This window comes from Mandrillus leucophaeus, unplaced genomic scaffold (genome assembly GCF_000951045.1).
Source record: "Mandrillus leucophaeus isolate KB7577 unplaced genomic scaffold, Mleu.le_1.0 Scaffold870, whole genome shotgun sequence".
Taxonomy (NCBI): domain Eukaryota; kingdom Metazoa; phylum Chordata; class Mammalia; order Primates; family Cercopithecidae; genus Mandrillus; species Mandrillus leucophaeus.
Genome location: NW_012109475.1, coordinates 189,580 through 206,524, shown reverse-complemented (window position 1 = coordinate 206,524; position 16,945 = coordinate 189,580). Strand labels below are relative to the sequence as shown.

The 16,945-nt window shown below is 57.6% G+C and overlaps 2 protein-coding genes across 4 annotated transcripts in view; both read left to right on the top strand.

The window, feature by feature from the left end:
- The window catches only part of ZNF324 (zinc finger protein 324), a 14,178-nt gene extending 8,702 nt beyond the window's left edge, over nt 1–5,476 (top strand). The window contains exons 2-4 of one of the 2 annotated variants that reach the window (XM_011969075.1): nt 1,552–1,683; nt 2,094–2,210; nt 3,401–5,476. In XM_011969075.1, coding sequence (XP_011824465.1) covers nt 3,475–4,824 — 1,350 coding nt within the window. In that variant the 5' untranslated portion in view covers nt 1,552–1,683; nt 2,094–2,210; nt 3,401–3,474 and the 3' untranslated portion in view covers nt 4,825–5,476. The remainder of the gene's footprint in view (nt 1–1,551; nt 1,684–2,093; nt 2,211–3,400) is intronic. The other variant, XM_011969074.1, reaches the window with a different exon arrangement.
- Nucleotides 5,477–6,263: 787 nt separating this feature from the next.
- ZNF446 (zinc finger protein 446) lies at nt 6,264–13,950 on the top strand. Of its 2 annotated transcripts, none has more exons than XM_011969077.1 (7): nt 6,264–8,906; nt 9,917–10,299; nt 10,376–10,565; nt 10,826–10,920; nt 12,379–12,463; nt 12,655–12,744; nt 12,901–13,950. In XM_011969077.1, the coding sequence occupies exons 2-7, from the start codon at nt 9,958–9,960 to the stop codon at nt 13,449–13,451; spliced, it is 1,353 nt and encodes a 450-aa protein (XP_011824467.1). In that variant the 5' UTR covers nt 6,264–8,906; nt 9,917–9,957; the 3' UTR covers nt 13,452–13,950. The 2 variants fall into 2 exon arrangements, with proteins under 2 accessions (XP_011824467.1, XP_011824466.1); XM_011969076.1 differs by having other exon boundaries at nt 8,873–9,212.
- The last annotated feature ends 2,995 nt before the right edge of the window (nt 13,951–16,945 follow it).

Below are 16,945 nucleotides of genomic sequence, written 5' to 3'. Positions count from 1 at the left end.
GTCCTTCCTCTCCCTGCCCTGGGGGGTTGCGGGGGTCAGTGCAAACCCCTGTGTCCAGGGCACCGGTGGGCTCCCGACTTCCGGCAGTCAGGGGGCTGAGGTCCTGAAGGAAGCTCCGAGGGGAGAGTCCTGCGTGTGCAAAACCTGGGAGGGGAGCCGGAGCCCAGGAGCTTCTGGGACTGAGCGCTCTCGATGTGGAGCTGGGGGAGAGGGGACGTGTGTGGCTGCAGTAGCAGGCAAGGAGGTGGGTTTTTTCTCGGGGGCGTCGGGTTTTGAACAGAATCAGGACATCCTCTGAGTTGGGGTTTTAAAACGGTTTCGCCGTTTGTTGCGTGGAGAACAGACATGCAGGGGTGTCGGCATGAAGGGAAGAACTGACTGCCACAGTCTGGGCAGCAGTGGAGGTGAGCGGCCAGGTGAATTCTGGTGGATCTGCGGATGCATCAGGTGTGGGCTGTTTGAAGAACGAACTGCTCCATGTTGTTCAGCCTGAGCGCCTGGAGGAAGGGAGCTGCTGTAGACAGGAGAATTGAAGGGAAAGCAGGTTTCCTTTAGGGGGAAAGCTCAGGAGTCTGGGATGTCCCAGGTTGGTCATGTCACCGGACCTGACGTTGTTGGTGTCCTGGGCTGAGGACAGGGCCTATGAACTGGACTAAGGAATGGGTAGGGACTCAGCCAGGTGTGGGCAGTTATGGCTTGAGGGTGAAGAAGACCAGCTGGGATGACTGGGGCTATTGGGAAGAGCCTAGCACCCAGCTGAGGAGGAAAGGGTGGCAACAGAGGGGAAGAAAGAGAGGGGACACCGTGGAAAGAGGAAGGGATTGAGTTCCTGTGTTCACAGGTTCTTGGGACTGCTCCCCTGTGGCAACTGGTGAAAATCATCCAGTCCCTCAGGTTGGATGAGCAGCCTGGAAATGTCTGGCAAGCAGGCTCAGCAGGGAAGGGTCCCAGTGATGGGTATGCCTGGGAAGCCCCAGCTGGGACTTACAGAGTTTCTTGTTCCAAGAGCAGGAAAGGCGCATCTGGTCATGCTGAATCATGAGTGGATACCTGGGGCTGCCCTTGGTGTGGCAGCTGAGGGCTCAGCCAGGGCTTGCTCTAGTTTGCTTGTGTATGGCGTGGCCAGTGGGGAGGCCAAGAAGGCATCTGGGGTCTGGTCAGGGAGGGCAGAGGGGAGGGTTCCCAGACATGTGAGGGAAGTGCCATCTGAAGATGGTGGGGGCAGAACCCAGGGAAGGAGGGTGAGTGTCTGAGGGACATCATGGGAGGTGGCTATTGGGATGGGGAGCTTGGTCCTGGCTCACAGCCATACCTTAAACCAAGCTTGTCCAACCCACGGCCCAGGATGGCTTTGAATGCAGCCCAGAACAAGTTCATAAACTTTCTTAAAACATGAGATGTTTTTGCAAATCTTTTTTTCTAGCTCATCAGCTGTCATTAGTGTATTTTATGTGTTGCCCAAGACAATTCTTCCAGTGTGACCCAGGGAAGCCAAAAGATTGGATAACCCAGCCTTAGGCCATGCCTGTCTCCTCCTCCCTGCTCTTTTAGGACCAGATGGCCTTCGAGGATGTGGCTGTGTACTTCTCCCAGGAGGAGTGGGGGCTCCTGGACACAGCCCAGAGGGCCCTGTACCGCCGTGTGATGCTGGACAACTTTGCACTTGTGGCCTCGCTGGGTAAGGTCCTGGATACTCTGAAACGGGCAAATTGATGAGAAGCTGACTATCCGGGACTGCCCCTCACCTCCCTGGTGGCTGACGAGCAGGCCCATACCTTGCAGCCAGGGGTCATGTGGAATAGGGGTCTGGTCCTGTAGACATGCAGTCTGGTTGGCTCAACCACTTCCTTTGGCCCTGTCCAGCTGTGGCTTCTCCAGGCCTGGGCTCAGTCCCCTTCCTTTGGTGCTCTGGGCACAGTTGCTGCCTTGGGGTGAGTGAGCTATTCCTGTGAGCCCCTTGCCCTGTGCCATCTTTAGATTCTGTTGCACAGATGACGTTTTCTGTTTCCATGAAGCCCTGACTCCTGCCCTCTGTTTGGAGGTCGGTTGTCTTGAGCTGGGGCTGGACTCTAACCTGTACCTCCTCCTCACAGGACTCTCCACCTCTCGACCTCGTGTGGTCATCCAACTTGAGCGTGGCGAGGAGCCCTGGGTTCCCAGCAGAACGGACACGATCCTGTCCAGGAACACCTACAGGAGGCGCAACCCTGGTGAGTGGGAGCTCAGGGTGGGGTGAACTCGGGAGCAACCTGTGGCCACGCCTCTGTCCCTGCTTCCCGGACTCCCCAGAAGCACCCTCCTCACCTGCCTCCCACCTGATTCCCTTCCCTTCTATCATCAGCCCCTCCTGGAGGCTGCAGCCTTAGCTGCCCTTGAGGGTGGCGCTCCAAGGGCACAGGAGCTGGGTTGACACAGAAGGGTACTCAGGCTGTGGTGAGACCATCTCAGAGTCCTGCCATCAGCTGGGCTGGCCTCAGACCCTCCATGGCTAGTCACTGCCATAATTTTTTTTTTTTTTTTTGAGACTGAGTCTTGCTCTGTCGCCCAGGCTGGAGCGCAGTGACGCGACCTTGGCTCACTGCAAGCTCCGCCTCCCGGGTTCATGCCATTCTCCTGCCTCAGCCTCCCGAGTAGCTGGGCCCACAGGCACCCGCCACAGCACCCGGCTAATTTTTTGTATTTTTAGTAGAGACGGGGTTTCACCGTGTTAGCCAGGATAGTCTGGATCTCCTGACCTCGTGATCTGCCCGCCCCAGCCTCCCAAAGTGCTGGGATTACAGGCGTGAGCCACCGCGCCCGGCGTCTCTGCCATAATTAATGGGTCATATCTGTCACCCATCATTCATCTTTGTGTTCAGCAAACATTTCCTGAGTGCTCACAGTGGCCAGGCCCATTCCAGGCAATGTAGGCACAGCCTCAATCAGGATGATCCTAGTCCTGCTTTTCTGGGGCTCCTGGTGTGGTGGGAGAGGGAGGCAGTAAGCAGGATTCAGGAGTATAGAGCACTGGATGGAAGTCATTGCACGAGCAGGTTGGGGAGTGGGTGCCTGAGCCGGGGGGACCATAGGTGAGCAATGGACAGGAGATGGGCGGAATAGCCAGTGTGGAGATGTATGTGGCATACAGCAGCTGCTCAGTTTTCTCAGCTTCACATCCTGGGTGTCTGGGGCCTGCCGTCTTGCTCATGGGAGTCCCCAGTGTAGTCAGTGCCACACCTGTCAGGGCAGATGGTTCCTTCAAACCCCAGCCCTCTCCTGGAGGGCCGGCCTCGCCTCTACTTTTCCCCTAAGCTTTTGTGTCAGCCCCCCTGCCCCGGTTCCTTCTTGCCTGTCCACTCAACCTGCCCTGGTCCTCTCCTAACCAGGATGCCCCCGGCAACCACCGTTTCTCTGCCTTTAGGTTCCTGGAGTGTGGCAGAGGATGGAGATGTTTCTGGAGAATGGCCACGAACTTTCCCAGATACCCCACCTGGGATGACTACTAGCATCTTCCCAGTTGCTGGTGCCTACCACAGTGTAAAAAGCCTGCAGCGACAACGGAGTGCCTCCCCATCTCGGGAGAGAAAACCCACAGGGGTGTCGGTGATCTACTGGGAGAGACTCCTGCTAGGCTCGGGCAGTGGGCAAGCCAGCGTCAGCCTGCGACTGACCTCCCCGCTTAGGCCTCCTGAGGGCGGCCAGCTTAGGGAAAAGACCCTCACAGAGCACCCGGTGCCTGGGAGGCGGCCCAGGACCCCTGAGCGGCAGAAGCCATGTGCACAGGAGGTCCCTGGGAGAGCCTTCGGGAATGCCCCGGATCTGGAGGCCGCCAGCGGTCGAGGGCATCATGGAATGGGTCCGACTTGGCAGGAGCCTCAGAGACTCCTCGGTGGCCAGGAACCTTCCACCTGGGATGAGCTGGGCGAGGCTCTCCCCGCTGGGGAGAAGTCCTTCGAATGCAGGGCGTGCAGCAAAGTGTTCGTGAAGAGCTCCGACCTCCTCAAGCACCTACGCACCCACACCGGGGAGCGGCCCTACGAGTGCGCCCAGTGCGGCAAGGCCTTCAGCCAGACGTCGCACCTGACGCAGCACCAGCGCATTCACAGCGGCGAGACGCCCTACGCCTGCCCCGTGTGCGGCAAGGCCTTCCGGCACAGCTCCTCACTGGTGCGGCACCAGCGCATCCACACGGCCGAGAAGTCCTTCAGCTGCTCCGAGTGCGGCAAGGCCTTCAGCCACGGCTCCAACCTCAGCCAGCACCGCAAGATCCACGCGGGCGGGCGTCCCTATGCCTGCGCACAGTGTGGCCGCCGCTTCTGCCGCAACTCGCACCTGATCCAGCACGAGCGTACGCACACGGGCGAGAAGCCCTTTGTGTGCGCGCTCTGTGGTGCCGCCTTCAGCCAGGGCTCCTCGCTCTTTAAGCACCAGCGCGTGCACACAGGCGAGAAGCCCTTCGCCTGCCCACAGTGCGGCCGCGCCTTTAGCCACAGCTCCAACCTCACCCAGCACCAGCTCCTGCACACGGGCGAGCGGCCCTTCCGCTGTGGGGACTGTGGCAAGGCCTTCGCTAAGGGCGCTGTGCTGCTGAGCCACCGGCGCATTCACACGGGCGAGAAGCCCTTCGTGTGCACGCAGTGTGGCCGCGCCTTCCGTGAGCGCCCGGCCCTCTTCCACCACCAGAGGATCCATACCGGCGAGAAGCCCGTCCGGCGATCCAGGGCCAGCTTGCACCCCCAGGCCAGGTCTGTTTCCGCGACATCATCAGAAGGTGCGCCAGGGAAGGAAACCGAGCCCACTCCCGCCTCGGGCCCAGCCGCAGTCTCGGAGCCAGGGGAGGTCTGAGGTCACAGGTTGCAGCCCTGGCCTTGTGTGAATCCCGTCCACAGCTAAAGGGCATATGTCCTCTGCAGATCCACAGCAGAGAAAAAGCCCCGTGCTTGCTAGTCAGGGCTTTGGCTGTGATTTCATTTGCACTTGGGGACAGGATTTGCCAGTTCACCCACAGATCACACCTCCATCCCCAAAGAGGTAGCACTACAGAAGCCTCATGGGGAGGATGTGGTGGCTGAACTCCAGTGGGGCCGAGACTATTCCGAGCCAGTAGGAGGTGGACAGTCACAGCACTGCACTGTGGTGCTGCTTCGTGTGTTGACAGTGGCTGCTAAGGTGAGGGGGATGCGGGCATGGGTTGGGGGTGGCCTAGAGAAACTTATGACAGCTGCACACAAACTGGCTGCTGGATAGATGCCCACTGAGGGTATTCTCAACCCACCACTGCCTCTGTTCATCCAAGGCTTCCTAGAGGCCAGCCTAGCAGACAAGAGACCACAAGGGACTGGGGATCAGGGTGTGGGCGCTCAGTGTCAGCCACCACCTCTGGGAAAGGAAAAGGTTTGGGTCCACTGAACATCATGTTTGCAGACGCTGACAGGTGGGGTCCTAATGAGAGCCAACACGTGCTCACTGCCAGCTCCCGTCCTGAGTGCTGGGAAATTTCTCCTGAAGCCCTGTGAGATGGCTGCTGTGGCTGGTATCCTGACTTGGAAGATGAGGAAACTGACACAAAGGGGAAGGTGAGTTTCCCATGGCACACAGTGGAGTCGGTACCCAAGTCCGGGTGGACTGATCCAGCATCCAGATGCCTCATCTCCTGGGCTGCACTCTGGTTGGTCAGGTATGAGGGCCTGGCCTGGCTTCACACACATAGCCGACTCAGGAGAGGGATGCCCATGGGGGAACATGTGACTCTCAGCTTTGGAAGGACAGGCTTTCCAGTGGCACTCGTTCAGGTGTTCACCCAAGTCTCAGCTTGGCCAAGGCCTGTCACTGACTCGCTTATCAAAGTCGATGTGATGAGGAGCCTTTACACCTGAGGGGATGATGATAACTTCAGACAAGATGGAGCTGCTCATTTTTGCTGGGTGTGGTGGCCACTTCCCCCCCAGCCCCTGTCTCACCTTACCCCCATTATCCCTCCTCATTTGGAGGCTGGACAGAGAGCTGAATAGGAAGGACTTGCTATTACCTAAGGCCATGTGTGACACCCTCCTGAGGACCTCCCCACCCCAGTGTAATGGCCCTGCATGGCCGGGACAGGAGGGTGGACTGGGGGCCATTTGCTTCCTGTGGCCTTCAGCAGACCAGGCCGTGTCCCTACCTGGAGCCTCACCTCCAAGCAAATTCATGTTCTCCTTAATGGGAAAAAAAAAAAAACCGACTAGCTTCTGCAACTCGGAATAGGTGTTGCAGCTTCCTGTACAGCAGTTGGGACCTCCAGAACATGGTTGTTTTCAATAACAGTTCAAAGAGCTTCTCTGATAAAGGTTTCTTTTTAAACGTGTGTGAACGGTCGCAACCTGACACCCATTTCACCCTCATACAGTGCAGATGGTATTGAACATACCCTGACATGCCATCAGCGTTTGTCATCATCACAGAAGTTCCTGGACTTGACTTCAACCTGGGTACCCTCAAGAGGCCACAGAGTAGAGGTGCAGCCTGTCTGCGGCCCAGGGAGGGAGTGGGATACCTGTATCCTTTTCAGGGCCAGAGGTGGGTTGTGGGAGCCAGGAGCTCGATGAAATGGGATAGAGTGGGGCTGCCTGGAGCAGCAGCTGGGCTAGGAGATGAGTCCTGGTGGATCCTGGCAATGGGAGGATGGTAGGTGGAGAAACCAAGGCAGGGCTGTGTCCCTTCTGCTGCTGAGATAGAGGGCGTGGCCATGTGGTGACCCTGCAAGGCTGCCTCCAGACCAGTGGGCACTCCATCCCATCTTCCAAGATCTTGCAGCTATCCTGCCCTATACACAAAGAGCAGACTCAGGCCCCACTTACTTGATATTGGGGCCAGATTCTTCCATCTGTGAGGAGACACAGAGGACCCAGCTCCCCTGGAGCCTGCAAGACTTGGGCCACCAGAATCCCAGTAGGTCCCTGAACCATTGTCCCCCACTAAGTCTGCAGAGCTGTGAAATGCAGACAATAACCCTTCCCTGCCTGAAAGAGCACTTTTCTGGGGGAGCCCATGGGAGTCAGGAGCAAAAGCATCTGTCAAGTAGCTACCCAGAGAGTTACATGAAATCATTTCTGTGCCTTTGATAGATGCTTCTTGAACAAAGTTTCTGCCCTGAGCCCGCCTGACCCCTCAGGCTGGGCTCAGTGCCCTACCTTGTCTTCCCACCAGCCTCCGCCCTCCATCAGACTCCTTTCCGTATCTGCTTGTGCCCCTGTTGTCCCTCAGTTTGTCCACCCTCTTCCAATCTCCCCCTCCCCAAACCCATGACTGGTCAGTGGCCCCCAGCCTAGGCTCCGGCCTCCACGCAGGTCTTGGCCCCTCAGCTGACCTCCCTCCAACCTCCCTCTCTGCTCTTACTTTTGAGTAGGTAGTGACTGTAAAAGTATCCCCGGGCTTCTAGGTCAAAAGGTCAGACTGAACACCTGCATCTCAGTGGGCTCAGAAATCCACTGAAACCACAGAGGGGAGTATTTAAAACACATAAACCCACAAGTATGAGGATGGTGAAAGAGGAGTCAGGAGCAATGGCATGCCTAAGCTAGACATGGATGAGAGCTGTCACTACGTTAGGGAAGGCCAAATACTGCGTGGCGACTTGGGGAAGTGGAGAGAGTTCCCACCAGGCTGACTCCAGAACTGCAGAAGGCTGAGAACCAGCAGCCCGGAGACGGGAGACCTATAACAAAGCTGCCTGGGGAACAGCTACTGAAGAAGCCCTTAACGCCCCACTGCTCTCCCCACCTGGTGGAGGGTGAAAGTTTTTTTGTTTTCTGAGACTACGCATAGTCCCAGAGAAAAGACCTAAGCACCTCATCCCCAAAAACAACCTGAGGAGGCCTCTGGAAAGCTCCGAGTTGACAGGTCTTACCCACGCACACGCTCAGTGCTTCAAATCAGCGATTAAGGCCATTGCTTTTCATCCGGAGCAGGCAGCAGGGATTCCCAGGTATCCAAAGAAACCAAAACAGGTGGTGTAATTTAGGACTGAATAATTCATGGCTCGGCCACTTTAAGTGTGGAAGCAAAACTGACCCCACAGATAACAGAAAACTAACACTGCTTATTGGGAGACACTAGTGTCACCCTGTCTAGTTCTGCTCCCCAAATTAAATAAAAGGGAAATAAACAGTTGAGCACGTCCCATCAGCCTGGAGGGAAACTTCCGCTCCCAACTTTGTAGGACTGACATCTGAAGACGTCAGAGACTGCGGTCACAACCGTCGGTACCTCCTCAGGGCGCTTAACGGGTCAAAGAAGGCCCTCGCACCCTCCCGCCGGGAGAAAGCCCAGGCTCAGGGTGGTCTTCCACACCCCCGCCTCTCCCGGGACCACTTGGAAGCGAGCGCCAGCGAACTACTCGACCCAGGAAACCACTGGGCCGCCACTTCCAGCCTCTTCGGAGGTCGAGGCAACGCGCCTGAAGGTTGCCATGGGAACAGCTGCAGGCGGGCGGATATGCCCTGTTTTCTGGGGGCTGCCCGCGGGAAATGGCGTGGGAGCGGCGAGGGCCAAGCAAGCGCCCCCTCTGATTGGGTAAAACCTCCTGCCTCTCCCCTCACCTGCCAATAGGAACCGGTCCACTGTACAGACGCGCGGGTTCACAGCATGGGGAGAGCTGCTCCCAGGGCGGAGGGAGTCCATATAACGCGGCCTCTGCGGCACCTCCTAGAGGAACAGAGCGCCTCTCTCCGGCCTCAAAGGCTGCTGCAAATGCTAGTCCGCGGGCCACGGCCGCGCCTGTCTGGCGGACGCTCATGGGAAACGTAGTTCAAAGGGCGTGGGTGGTGCCTTCGGTGCAGGCGAGAGATTGGTCGGCGCGGCGTCGCCGGGGCAACTCCCCGCTAAGGCTCCCCGCGTTGCGCGGCGCCGCTTCCGGGAAGCGGCCTCCCAGCAACGGCTCCGGGGTAGAGGTGAGCGCAGGCTGCCAGAGGCGGCGCAGCCGTTCCGCCCCGTGGGAGGGTTTGGGGCCGCCCTCGGGCCTGCACAGCCCCTGCTCTCGGCGCCCTGGGGGCCCGCCCACCTCCCGACAGGCCCCGCGCGTTGGCTCAGCCTTCACACGGGCCCTTCCTCCCCCTCAACACCGCTCCGGGGGGCCGGCCCGGGCACGTCCTCTTGGAACACCTCCCTCTTGCCTTCCCCTTTGGGAAACAGACCCCGAAGTTCGAGCATCCCTCGGATAGGCCGGGTATCAGGCCTGGTCTCTCAGGCCAGTCCAGGTGGGCGTGTTTCACTCCAGACCCTCAGGGCCGGGGTGCTGTGGCCATCCCTCGACGCACGCAACGTGGAGCGCTGGCCCCGTTTTTCTTGGCGTTTGCCTTTCGTTTTTACATGCACGGGCCCCGGCAGTGTGAGTCATCCACGGTTCGCTGTGGTCAGCGAGCACGGTGTCCACATCGGCCCTTGCCTTGCCCCATAGGCCCCACGTGACCCCTCCCCAGAGCCAGTCCTAAGGGAGGTCCCACCCAGTCAGCATCCCCGAGATTGTGGAGGGAGACTTGCCCCCGTACTTTACAGCCTGGCTCCACCTTCTAGCCCCTGCCTCCCTGGACCACTCTCCTCCCACCTCGGCTAGGCACTGTCTGTGGCTCCTCAGCCTGGCCCTGGAACTCTGATGACTGTTCTTCTCCACCTCTTTACCGTCATCTTCCAGCAGTCACCTATTGGACCTGTTTGCAATTTCTGGGAAGCTCCTTGGACACCTTGCGTCCAAGCATTTGTCCCCGAGACTTTCTCCTGCCCTCATTTGGCATCATTGTTTAGCTCCTGTGACCCTCCTCCTTCCATGAAGCTTTCTTGGCTTTACCTCCTCTGGCCTCAGAGTACACTTGGTCCTGGTCTCAGCTCCCTGGGCGGGGCCTGGTGTCTGCCTTTCCCTGGCCAGATTCTCTTGGCTGACGTTCTGACCCTTCCTTTTCTGTAGGCCCATCTTGACGATTCCAAGACCACCCCCCTTGAGCAAAAATGCCATCTCCTCTGGGTCCCCCATGCCTGCCCCTCATGGACCCAGAGACTGCCCTCGAGGAGCCTGAGACTGCCCGCCTCCGCTTCCGAGGGTTCCGCTACCAGGAGGTGGCAGGTCCCCGAGAAGCCCTGGCCCGGCTGCGTGAGCTGTGTCGCCAGTGGCTGCAGCCTGAGGCACACTCCAAGGAGCAGATGCTGGAGATGCTGGTGCTGGAGCAGTTTCTGGGCACACTGCCTCCCGAGATCCAGGCCTGGGTGCGCGGTCAGCGGCCAGGCAGTCCTGAGGAGGCCGCTGCCCTAGTCGAAGGACTACAGCATGACCCTGGGCAACTGTTGGGCTGGGTGAGTGTGGCTGGCATCAGCTTCTTGGAGGGATAGACCCTGGCTAGAACCCTTTTGACTTATTTCTTCTCCTCAGATCACAGCACACATCCTGAAGCAGGAGGTGCTCCCTGCAGCTCAGAAAACAGAGGAACCACTGGGGAGCCCCCACCCCTCAGGGACAGTGGAGTCCCCTGGAGAGGGTCCCCAGGACACCAGAATAGAGGGGTCTGTCCAGCTCAGCTGCAGTGTGAAGGAGGAGCCCAATGTCGATGGACAGGAAATGGGTGAGATTGGGGTCCACCCAGGATGGAAGCTTCCTGGAGGAAGTGTGGACACTCCTGGCTAGGGTGGGAGTCCCAGGAGAGGTTGTGTCAAGGCCGGGACTCCTGAAATGAATGTGGATGTCCCTGTCTGGGATGGGGCCCTGGGAGGCAGGAGCCAAGGGCTGGCTATGTGCCATGTCACACAGCAGAGGATTTCCTTGTCTGCCATGGCTCATGTGGGCAGCCCCTGACACCACCTTTCCATCTGCCCCACTTTTCAGCACCCTCCAGCCCTCCACTTGTAGTGCAGTCCCCTGAGGGGCACCATGGACACCAAGAAGCAGCCTCCACATCCTTCCACCCTCCCAGGATTCAGGTGAGCGCTCCAGGTGGGAAGCGTAGGCCCCAGGTGTGGGAAGGGAGTGTCCCCATGGCTGCCCTCTGCCCGGTGGTTTTCCAGGCTCCTTGGCTAGTGACTCTTTGCTGCCCAGAAGTGGAGTGTGTAACAGCTGTACCTCTCCACAGGCCCTGGGGCAGAGGGACAGACTGGTGATCTATTATTGAAAAGGATTTGGCGCTGGACATGGTGGCTCACACCTGTAATCCTAGCACTTTGGGAGGCCGAGGTGGGTGGATCACCTGAGGTCAGGAGTTTGAGGCCAGCCTGGCCAACATGGTGAAACCCCATCTCTACTAAAAATACAAAAATTAGCCAGAAGTGGTGGCAGGCGCCTGTAATCCCAGCTTCTAGGGAGGATGAGGCAAAACAATCGCTTGAACCCAGGAGGCAGAGGTTGCAGTGAGCCGAGATCGCAGCACTGCGCTCCATCCTGGGCAACAAGAGCAAAACTGTGTGTCAAAAACAAACAAAAAAAAAGGATTTGGGCCTCAAGCCATGAAAATGCAGTTTAGAGTGGCTGGAACTGGTGGGCTTGGCTTCCTCACCTCCGGAGAAATCAGGTGGGAGGTTTGCTGCTCTCAGAGGTCCTGAGCCAGAACCTGGGGATTTGAACGTTTGCGTGTAGCTGGGGAGGGGACAAGATGACCAGCTGTGGCAGGACTCCCCCACACCTGAGACCAGATGGAGACACTCTTCCTGGGACATGCCCAAAGTCCCTTCTCTCCCAGGGGTTTCCTCAGAGGCCACCTGTTGGCTCTGGAAGCTCAGCTTGAGGCCCCTGCTACCTGGATCACTTGGTTCCCAAGTGTGGGCAGCAAGGCCTTTTCCTCTCCCAGCTCCTCTGCTTCTAACAGCTCCACTGGGAGCTTCAGCAGCATTGCTGGTTGAGATGTGTTTCAAGGCTGAGAAGTCCTTCCAGGCTCCCTCCACAGCCCCATGGCACAATCAGAAAGTGAGCCAGGGTGGGTAGGCTGCACTTCCCATAGTGTCCTCATGTCCAGCCAGCACTATCTCTGGCTGTGGCTCCTCACAGCTGCCACCTTCCTGCGCCTGGACTTGCCACAGCTTGTCCCTCAGGATGATTTTCCCAACCCAGCAAAGCCCCAGATGGTGGGACTCAGGAGGCAAGGAGGGCTGACCCCCAAGCAGGGAGTTCATTCCTTGATAAACTCACTCAGGTCCCTGTAATGCTGCCAGGCCCTCCCTCTCAGCAGGGTGGGGTAGTGGAGGGGGATGAGAGCTAGCAGCTGCACTGGTCAGGTGATCTGAAAGAGGACCCTAGCACTTAACAAACACCCACCTCGAGATCATTCTCAGCAGGAGGGGCAGATGAGGCATAGGTAACCTACTGACTCCCCCGGGTAGTAAGAATGTGAACCAGATAGGGCAGGGGAGGAGTAGAAGGACACCTACAGTGATGGGCCACATCCGCAGGAGGAGTGGGGGCTGCTGGACCGGTCACAGAAGGAACTGTACTGGGATACGATGCTGGAGAAGTACGGCACGGTGGTCTCCCTGGGTGAGGACCAGCCAGCCCCACCCCGCCCCTCTCCCTGGGGCCTGCACCCACCCTAGCTGGGCAGGGACTCTCTGTTACCAGCCCTACCCAGCTCTCCCACCTTCCAAAGGAACACCCTGTCTCCTGCCAGAACCCACCCCACCCCTCCTTCACGCAAACCCTGCGCCTAACTGTGCCCCCCACCCGGGCAGGGTTACCGCCCCACCAGCCAGAGGCACAGGCCCAGTCAGAGCTGGGGATGCTGCTCCTGGGGACAGGCGTCTGCAGAAGCCTGCGCTCAGGTGAGTGCCCCACACCATCCAGCCTGAATCACCCCTCCTGTATGGGGGGGACTTGAGCCACCCACTCTTGGGGGGATGGGAGCTTGTGCCACAGCCACAAGCCTGAGGGAGGGGGTGCCGAGTGCCGGAACTCACCTGGTTTGCCCCTGCCCCCAGGAAATGAGAGTGAGGGTCCACCCGGCTGCCCAGAGGCCCAGCCGCCCCAGGGCCCAGGGCCTGCAGCCTGGGAGGGCCTGCCTGAGGTCACCACTCCTGCCCCCACTGCGCGCCCAGGGACACCACCAGTGCCCACTCAGCCCACACCCACAGAGATGAGACTGGAGCCGGGTACCACCCCTAGGAAGCCCTACACGTGCGAGCAGTGTGGCCGCGGCTTTGACTGGAAGTCAGTGTTCGTCATCCACCACCGGACACACACGAGTGGGCCAGGTGCGCAGTCCCCAGGGCTAGCCGCCGGGGAAGGCACAGAGAAGCCACCGCAAGGGGAGCTGGCCTTTCCGCGCCACCCCCGACATTCACTCGCAGGCCCCCGGAGCTACCCATGTGAGGAGTGCGGGTGCAGCTTCAGCTGGAAGTCGCAGCTGGTCATCCACCGCAAGGGCCACACGGGCCAGCGGCGCCACTTCTGCAGTGACTGTGGCCGCGCCTTCGACTGGAAGTCGCAGCTGGTCATCCACCGCAAGGGCCACCGGCCGGAGGCTCCATGAGCAGCCACATGGCGCAGTCACTCGGGGCCTCGCTGTTCTTGCGGCCTGGATGCAGCCTCTGGGGCACCAGTAGAAGACTCTGGAGGCAGAAGGGGATGCCGGAGTGAACAGGGGGTCCTAAGCCAGTTCCCTGCCCCTGGTCTGGTCTCCCCCAAAAGACCTGGGTGCAAGGAAAAGGAGCTGCTCCCTCCCTCCTTGCCCCCGCCTCCTGGAGGGAGGTCTGAGTTCCTTTCTGTGGGTGACCAGTGCCTGTGGGGTGACTGCCAAGCACCAGGCTCCCTCCCTCCCCGCGACATGGCCCTGGGATGACAACACTCCCTCTCTGGGACCTCCTTGCCTCAGGTGGGTGTTCACAAACTGTGCCTTCCCACCCCTCTGTGCAGAGGCTGGGCCTGAGGTTTCAGTGTGGAGGGCAGAAGACCCCGGAAAGCCCAATTGGCTTCCGTTTCTCCTGCTCCGTGTGTGTGAGAATTTTAACATAAATTCCACTTTCATAATACAGAGTTTCTGAATCCTGATTTCTGGCTTCTCCTGGTTGGGAAATAGGCAGTTTGCTGTCTCTGCCCAGTAGCTGGAGCCACAGGGCAGTTGGTCCCAGAATGGCGAAACCTCTGTTGCCCCAGAACCCAGGTCCCCAGCCTCCCTTGCTCCTTAGCCGTCCACATCACTCACCAGCCTCACTGGCCTTGGAACTCATCAGTCCACACAAAGGGGATTTCCTTTCCAAGCACGGCTGGACAAGGGGGACCTCTGAGAAGAGGGGCTGCAAGCAGGTGTTGCCAAGGCCATGGTTACTTCCAGGTCAGGTCGCACCCTCCATAGTTAGCTGGTCGTGCAGCAGGAAGGCAAAGGGTCAGCTCCCTGGGAAGCACCGGATCTCTGGGCAGTCACTGGGGACTCGCCAGTGCACTGTACTAGTTTCTTGTTGCTGCTTTAACAAACTTGGCAGCTTGAAACAACAGATTTATTCTCATAGTCTGAAGGTCAGAACTCTGACATGGGTCCCACTGGGCTAAAATCAAGGTTTTAACAGGACTGGTTCCTCTTGAAGGCTCTAGGAGAGAATCATGTTTTGTTGCCTTTTCCATCTTCTAGTCAGCCCACGTTCCTTTTGTTTCTTCTTGGTCCCTTCCTCCGTCTTCAAAGCCAGCCATGAGTGGTCACGTCTTCCTTAGGCTGCCTAGGCTGCCAGCTCTCTGGCACCAGTCGATCTTTTGGTCTCCTTCTCTTAAGGACCCTCATCATACCTTGTCCCCTACCTGCACGCTTAGTCACACCTGCAGGACCCCTTTTGCTGTATGAGATGTTCACAGCTTCTGGGGATTGCAATGGGGAATCCTTGGGCCCCTTGATTCAGCACTCTCCTTCCTACTCTGAAAACAAGGGGCATTTTCACAGGGGATGGTTTCAGAAAACAGGTGCCCTCTCGGAAGGAGCCCTCGCCAGCTGCTGGTTTATGCACAAGTTACAGGTGGATATTGAGGGGAGCTGCAACTGTGGTTACCCCAGGAGGGGCTCCCTGGGACAGGGGGCAGGAACCCTGCTGCAGCCTGAAGCTGCAAGAGCAAGGCTCTCCTCAGAGGCCTATCTTCCCCATCCCCTTTTCTGAGGACCTTCTAACCCATTGCTCCCGTGCTCAGGCCTCCGAAAGCAGGGCCAGTTTGGAGATGGAGCTGTGGGTGGGTGATCTGTGAGCGAGCAGGAGGCGAGAGCTGTGTTGGGGACAGAGAGGAAGAGGACAGAGCAGTACCCAGGGGCTCCAGCCAGGCCCCAGCCCCAGAAGGGAGAGCCAGGGTATAGAAGGCTGTGAAAGGGCCAGATCATGCAGGCAGGAAACGCTGCAGGGGGTGAGGGTGGTTTTTTTTGTTTGTTTTTTTGTTTTTTTTTTGAGACGGAGTCTCGCTCTGTCGCCCAGGCTGGAGTGCAGTGGCCAGATCTCAGCTCACTGCAAGCTCCGCCTCCCGGGTTCACGCCATTCTCCTGCCTCAGCCTCCCGAGTAGCTGGAACTACAGGCGCCCGCCACCTCGCCCGGCTAGTTTTTTTTGTACTTTTTAGTAGAGACGGGGTTTCACCGCATTAACCAGGATGGTCTCGATCTCCTGACCTCGTGATCCGCCCGTCTCGGCCTCCCAAAGTGCTGGGATTACAGGCTTGAGCCACCGCGCCCGGCCATGAGGGTGGTTTTTTAATGAACTTTTTCACATTTAGAAGTAATTTATGCTCACTTAGAAAAATCTGAAATATACAAGGTGGCACAGAAGATCGTGAAAATGGCCCCTAATTCAACTGTCTCATGGCAATGCTTACTCTAGAAGTTTACACATCGAAGTGTTTGAATGTAAAGTTTCTTGTAAGGCAACTTACGTTGTTTCACTTTGGGAGACCAGGAGTTCAAGACCAATGTGGGCAACATGGTGAGACCCTGTCTCCAAAAAGAAAAATTAAAAATAATAGGCTGGGCGTGGTGGCTCATGCCTATATTCCCAGCACTTTGGGAGACCAAGGCAGGTGGATCACTTGGAGTTTGATACCAGCCCGGCCAACATGGTGAAACCTCGACTGTACTAAAAAAAAAATACAAAATTAGCCAGGCGTGGTGACAGGTGCCTGTAGTCCCAGTTACTTGGGAGGCTGAGGCACAAGAATCACTTGAACCTGGGAGGCAGAGGCTGCAGTGAGCCAAGATGGCACCACTGCACTGCAGCCTGGGTGACAGAGCGAGACCATGTCTCAATAATAATAATAATAATAATAATTAGCCAGGCATAGTGGTGCATACCTGTAGTCCCAGCTACTAGGGAGACTGAGGTGGGAGAATCACTTGAGCCCAGGAGGTTAAGGCTGCAGTGAGCTCTGATAACACCACTGCACTCCAGCCTGGGCAACAGGATGAGACCCTGTCTGGAAAAAAAATATGGAAATGGGAGACGGAAGGGTAGGTCAGAGGGATGATGGATAAAGTAACCATAAATATTCAAAATAGGAGAGACACGACCCCACCCTATGGAATGCTTCACAAATGTGTGTTTACTCTCGCACAGGGGCCATGCTGGCCGTTCCAGTTTTAGTATATGTGCTATAGAAGTGAGCAAGCACTTAACTTTTTTTTTTCATGCCTGGATGAATCTTCCATTTTCTGGCTAGCACCATCATCTCTACCAAGACCAAAGAATTTCTTGTTCCCTCCTCACCCCACGGTACACAGTCCTATGATTAATTCTCTTGAGTAAACAGTTGGATACTACTGTGGCTATTTCTGTAGGATAAATTGCTCAAAATGGGATTGGTGAGTTACAGGGAACATGAGATTTATTTTTGCCTTAAAACAGCAAAAATTTATTGTGCAATTCTGGAGACCAGAAGTTAGACACCATCTGACCAAGCTAATCCCAAGGTGTTGGCAGGGGCTGAGCACAGTGGTTCACCCCTGTAATCCCAGCACTTTGAGAGGCTGAGGCAGGAGGATCACTTGAGGCCAAGAGTTTGAGACCAG

Coding starts and splice junctions, on each gene's coding strand:
- ZNF446 (XM_011969077.1), top strand. CDS start 9,958: ATGCCATCTCCTCTGGGTCCCCCATGCCTGCCCCTCATGGACCCAGAG. Junction 10,300..10,375: donor CTGGGCAACTGTTGGGCTGG/GTGAGTGTGGCT, acceptor TCTTCTCCTCAG/ATCACAGCACACATCCTGAA. Junction 12,464..12,654: donor CGGCACGGTGGTCTCCCTGG/GTGAGGACCAGC, acceptor CCACCCGGGCAG/GGTTACCGCCCCACCAGCCA.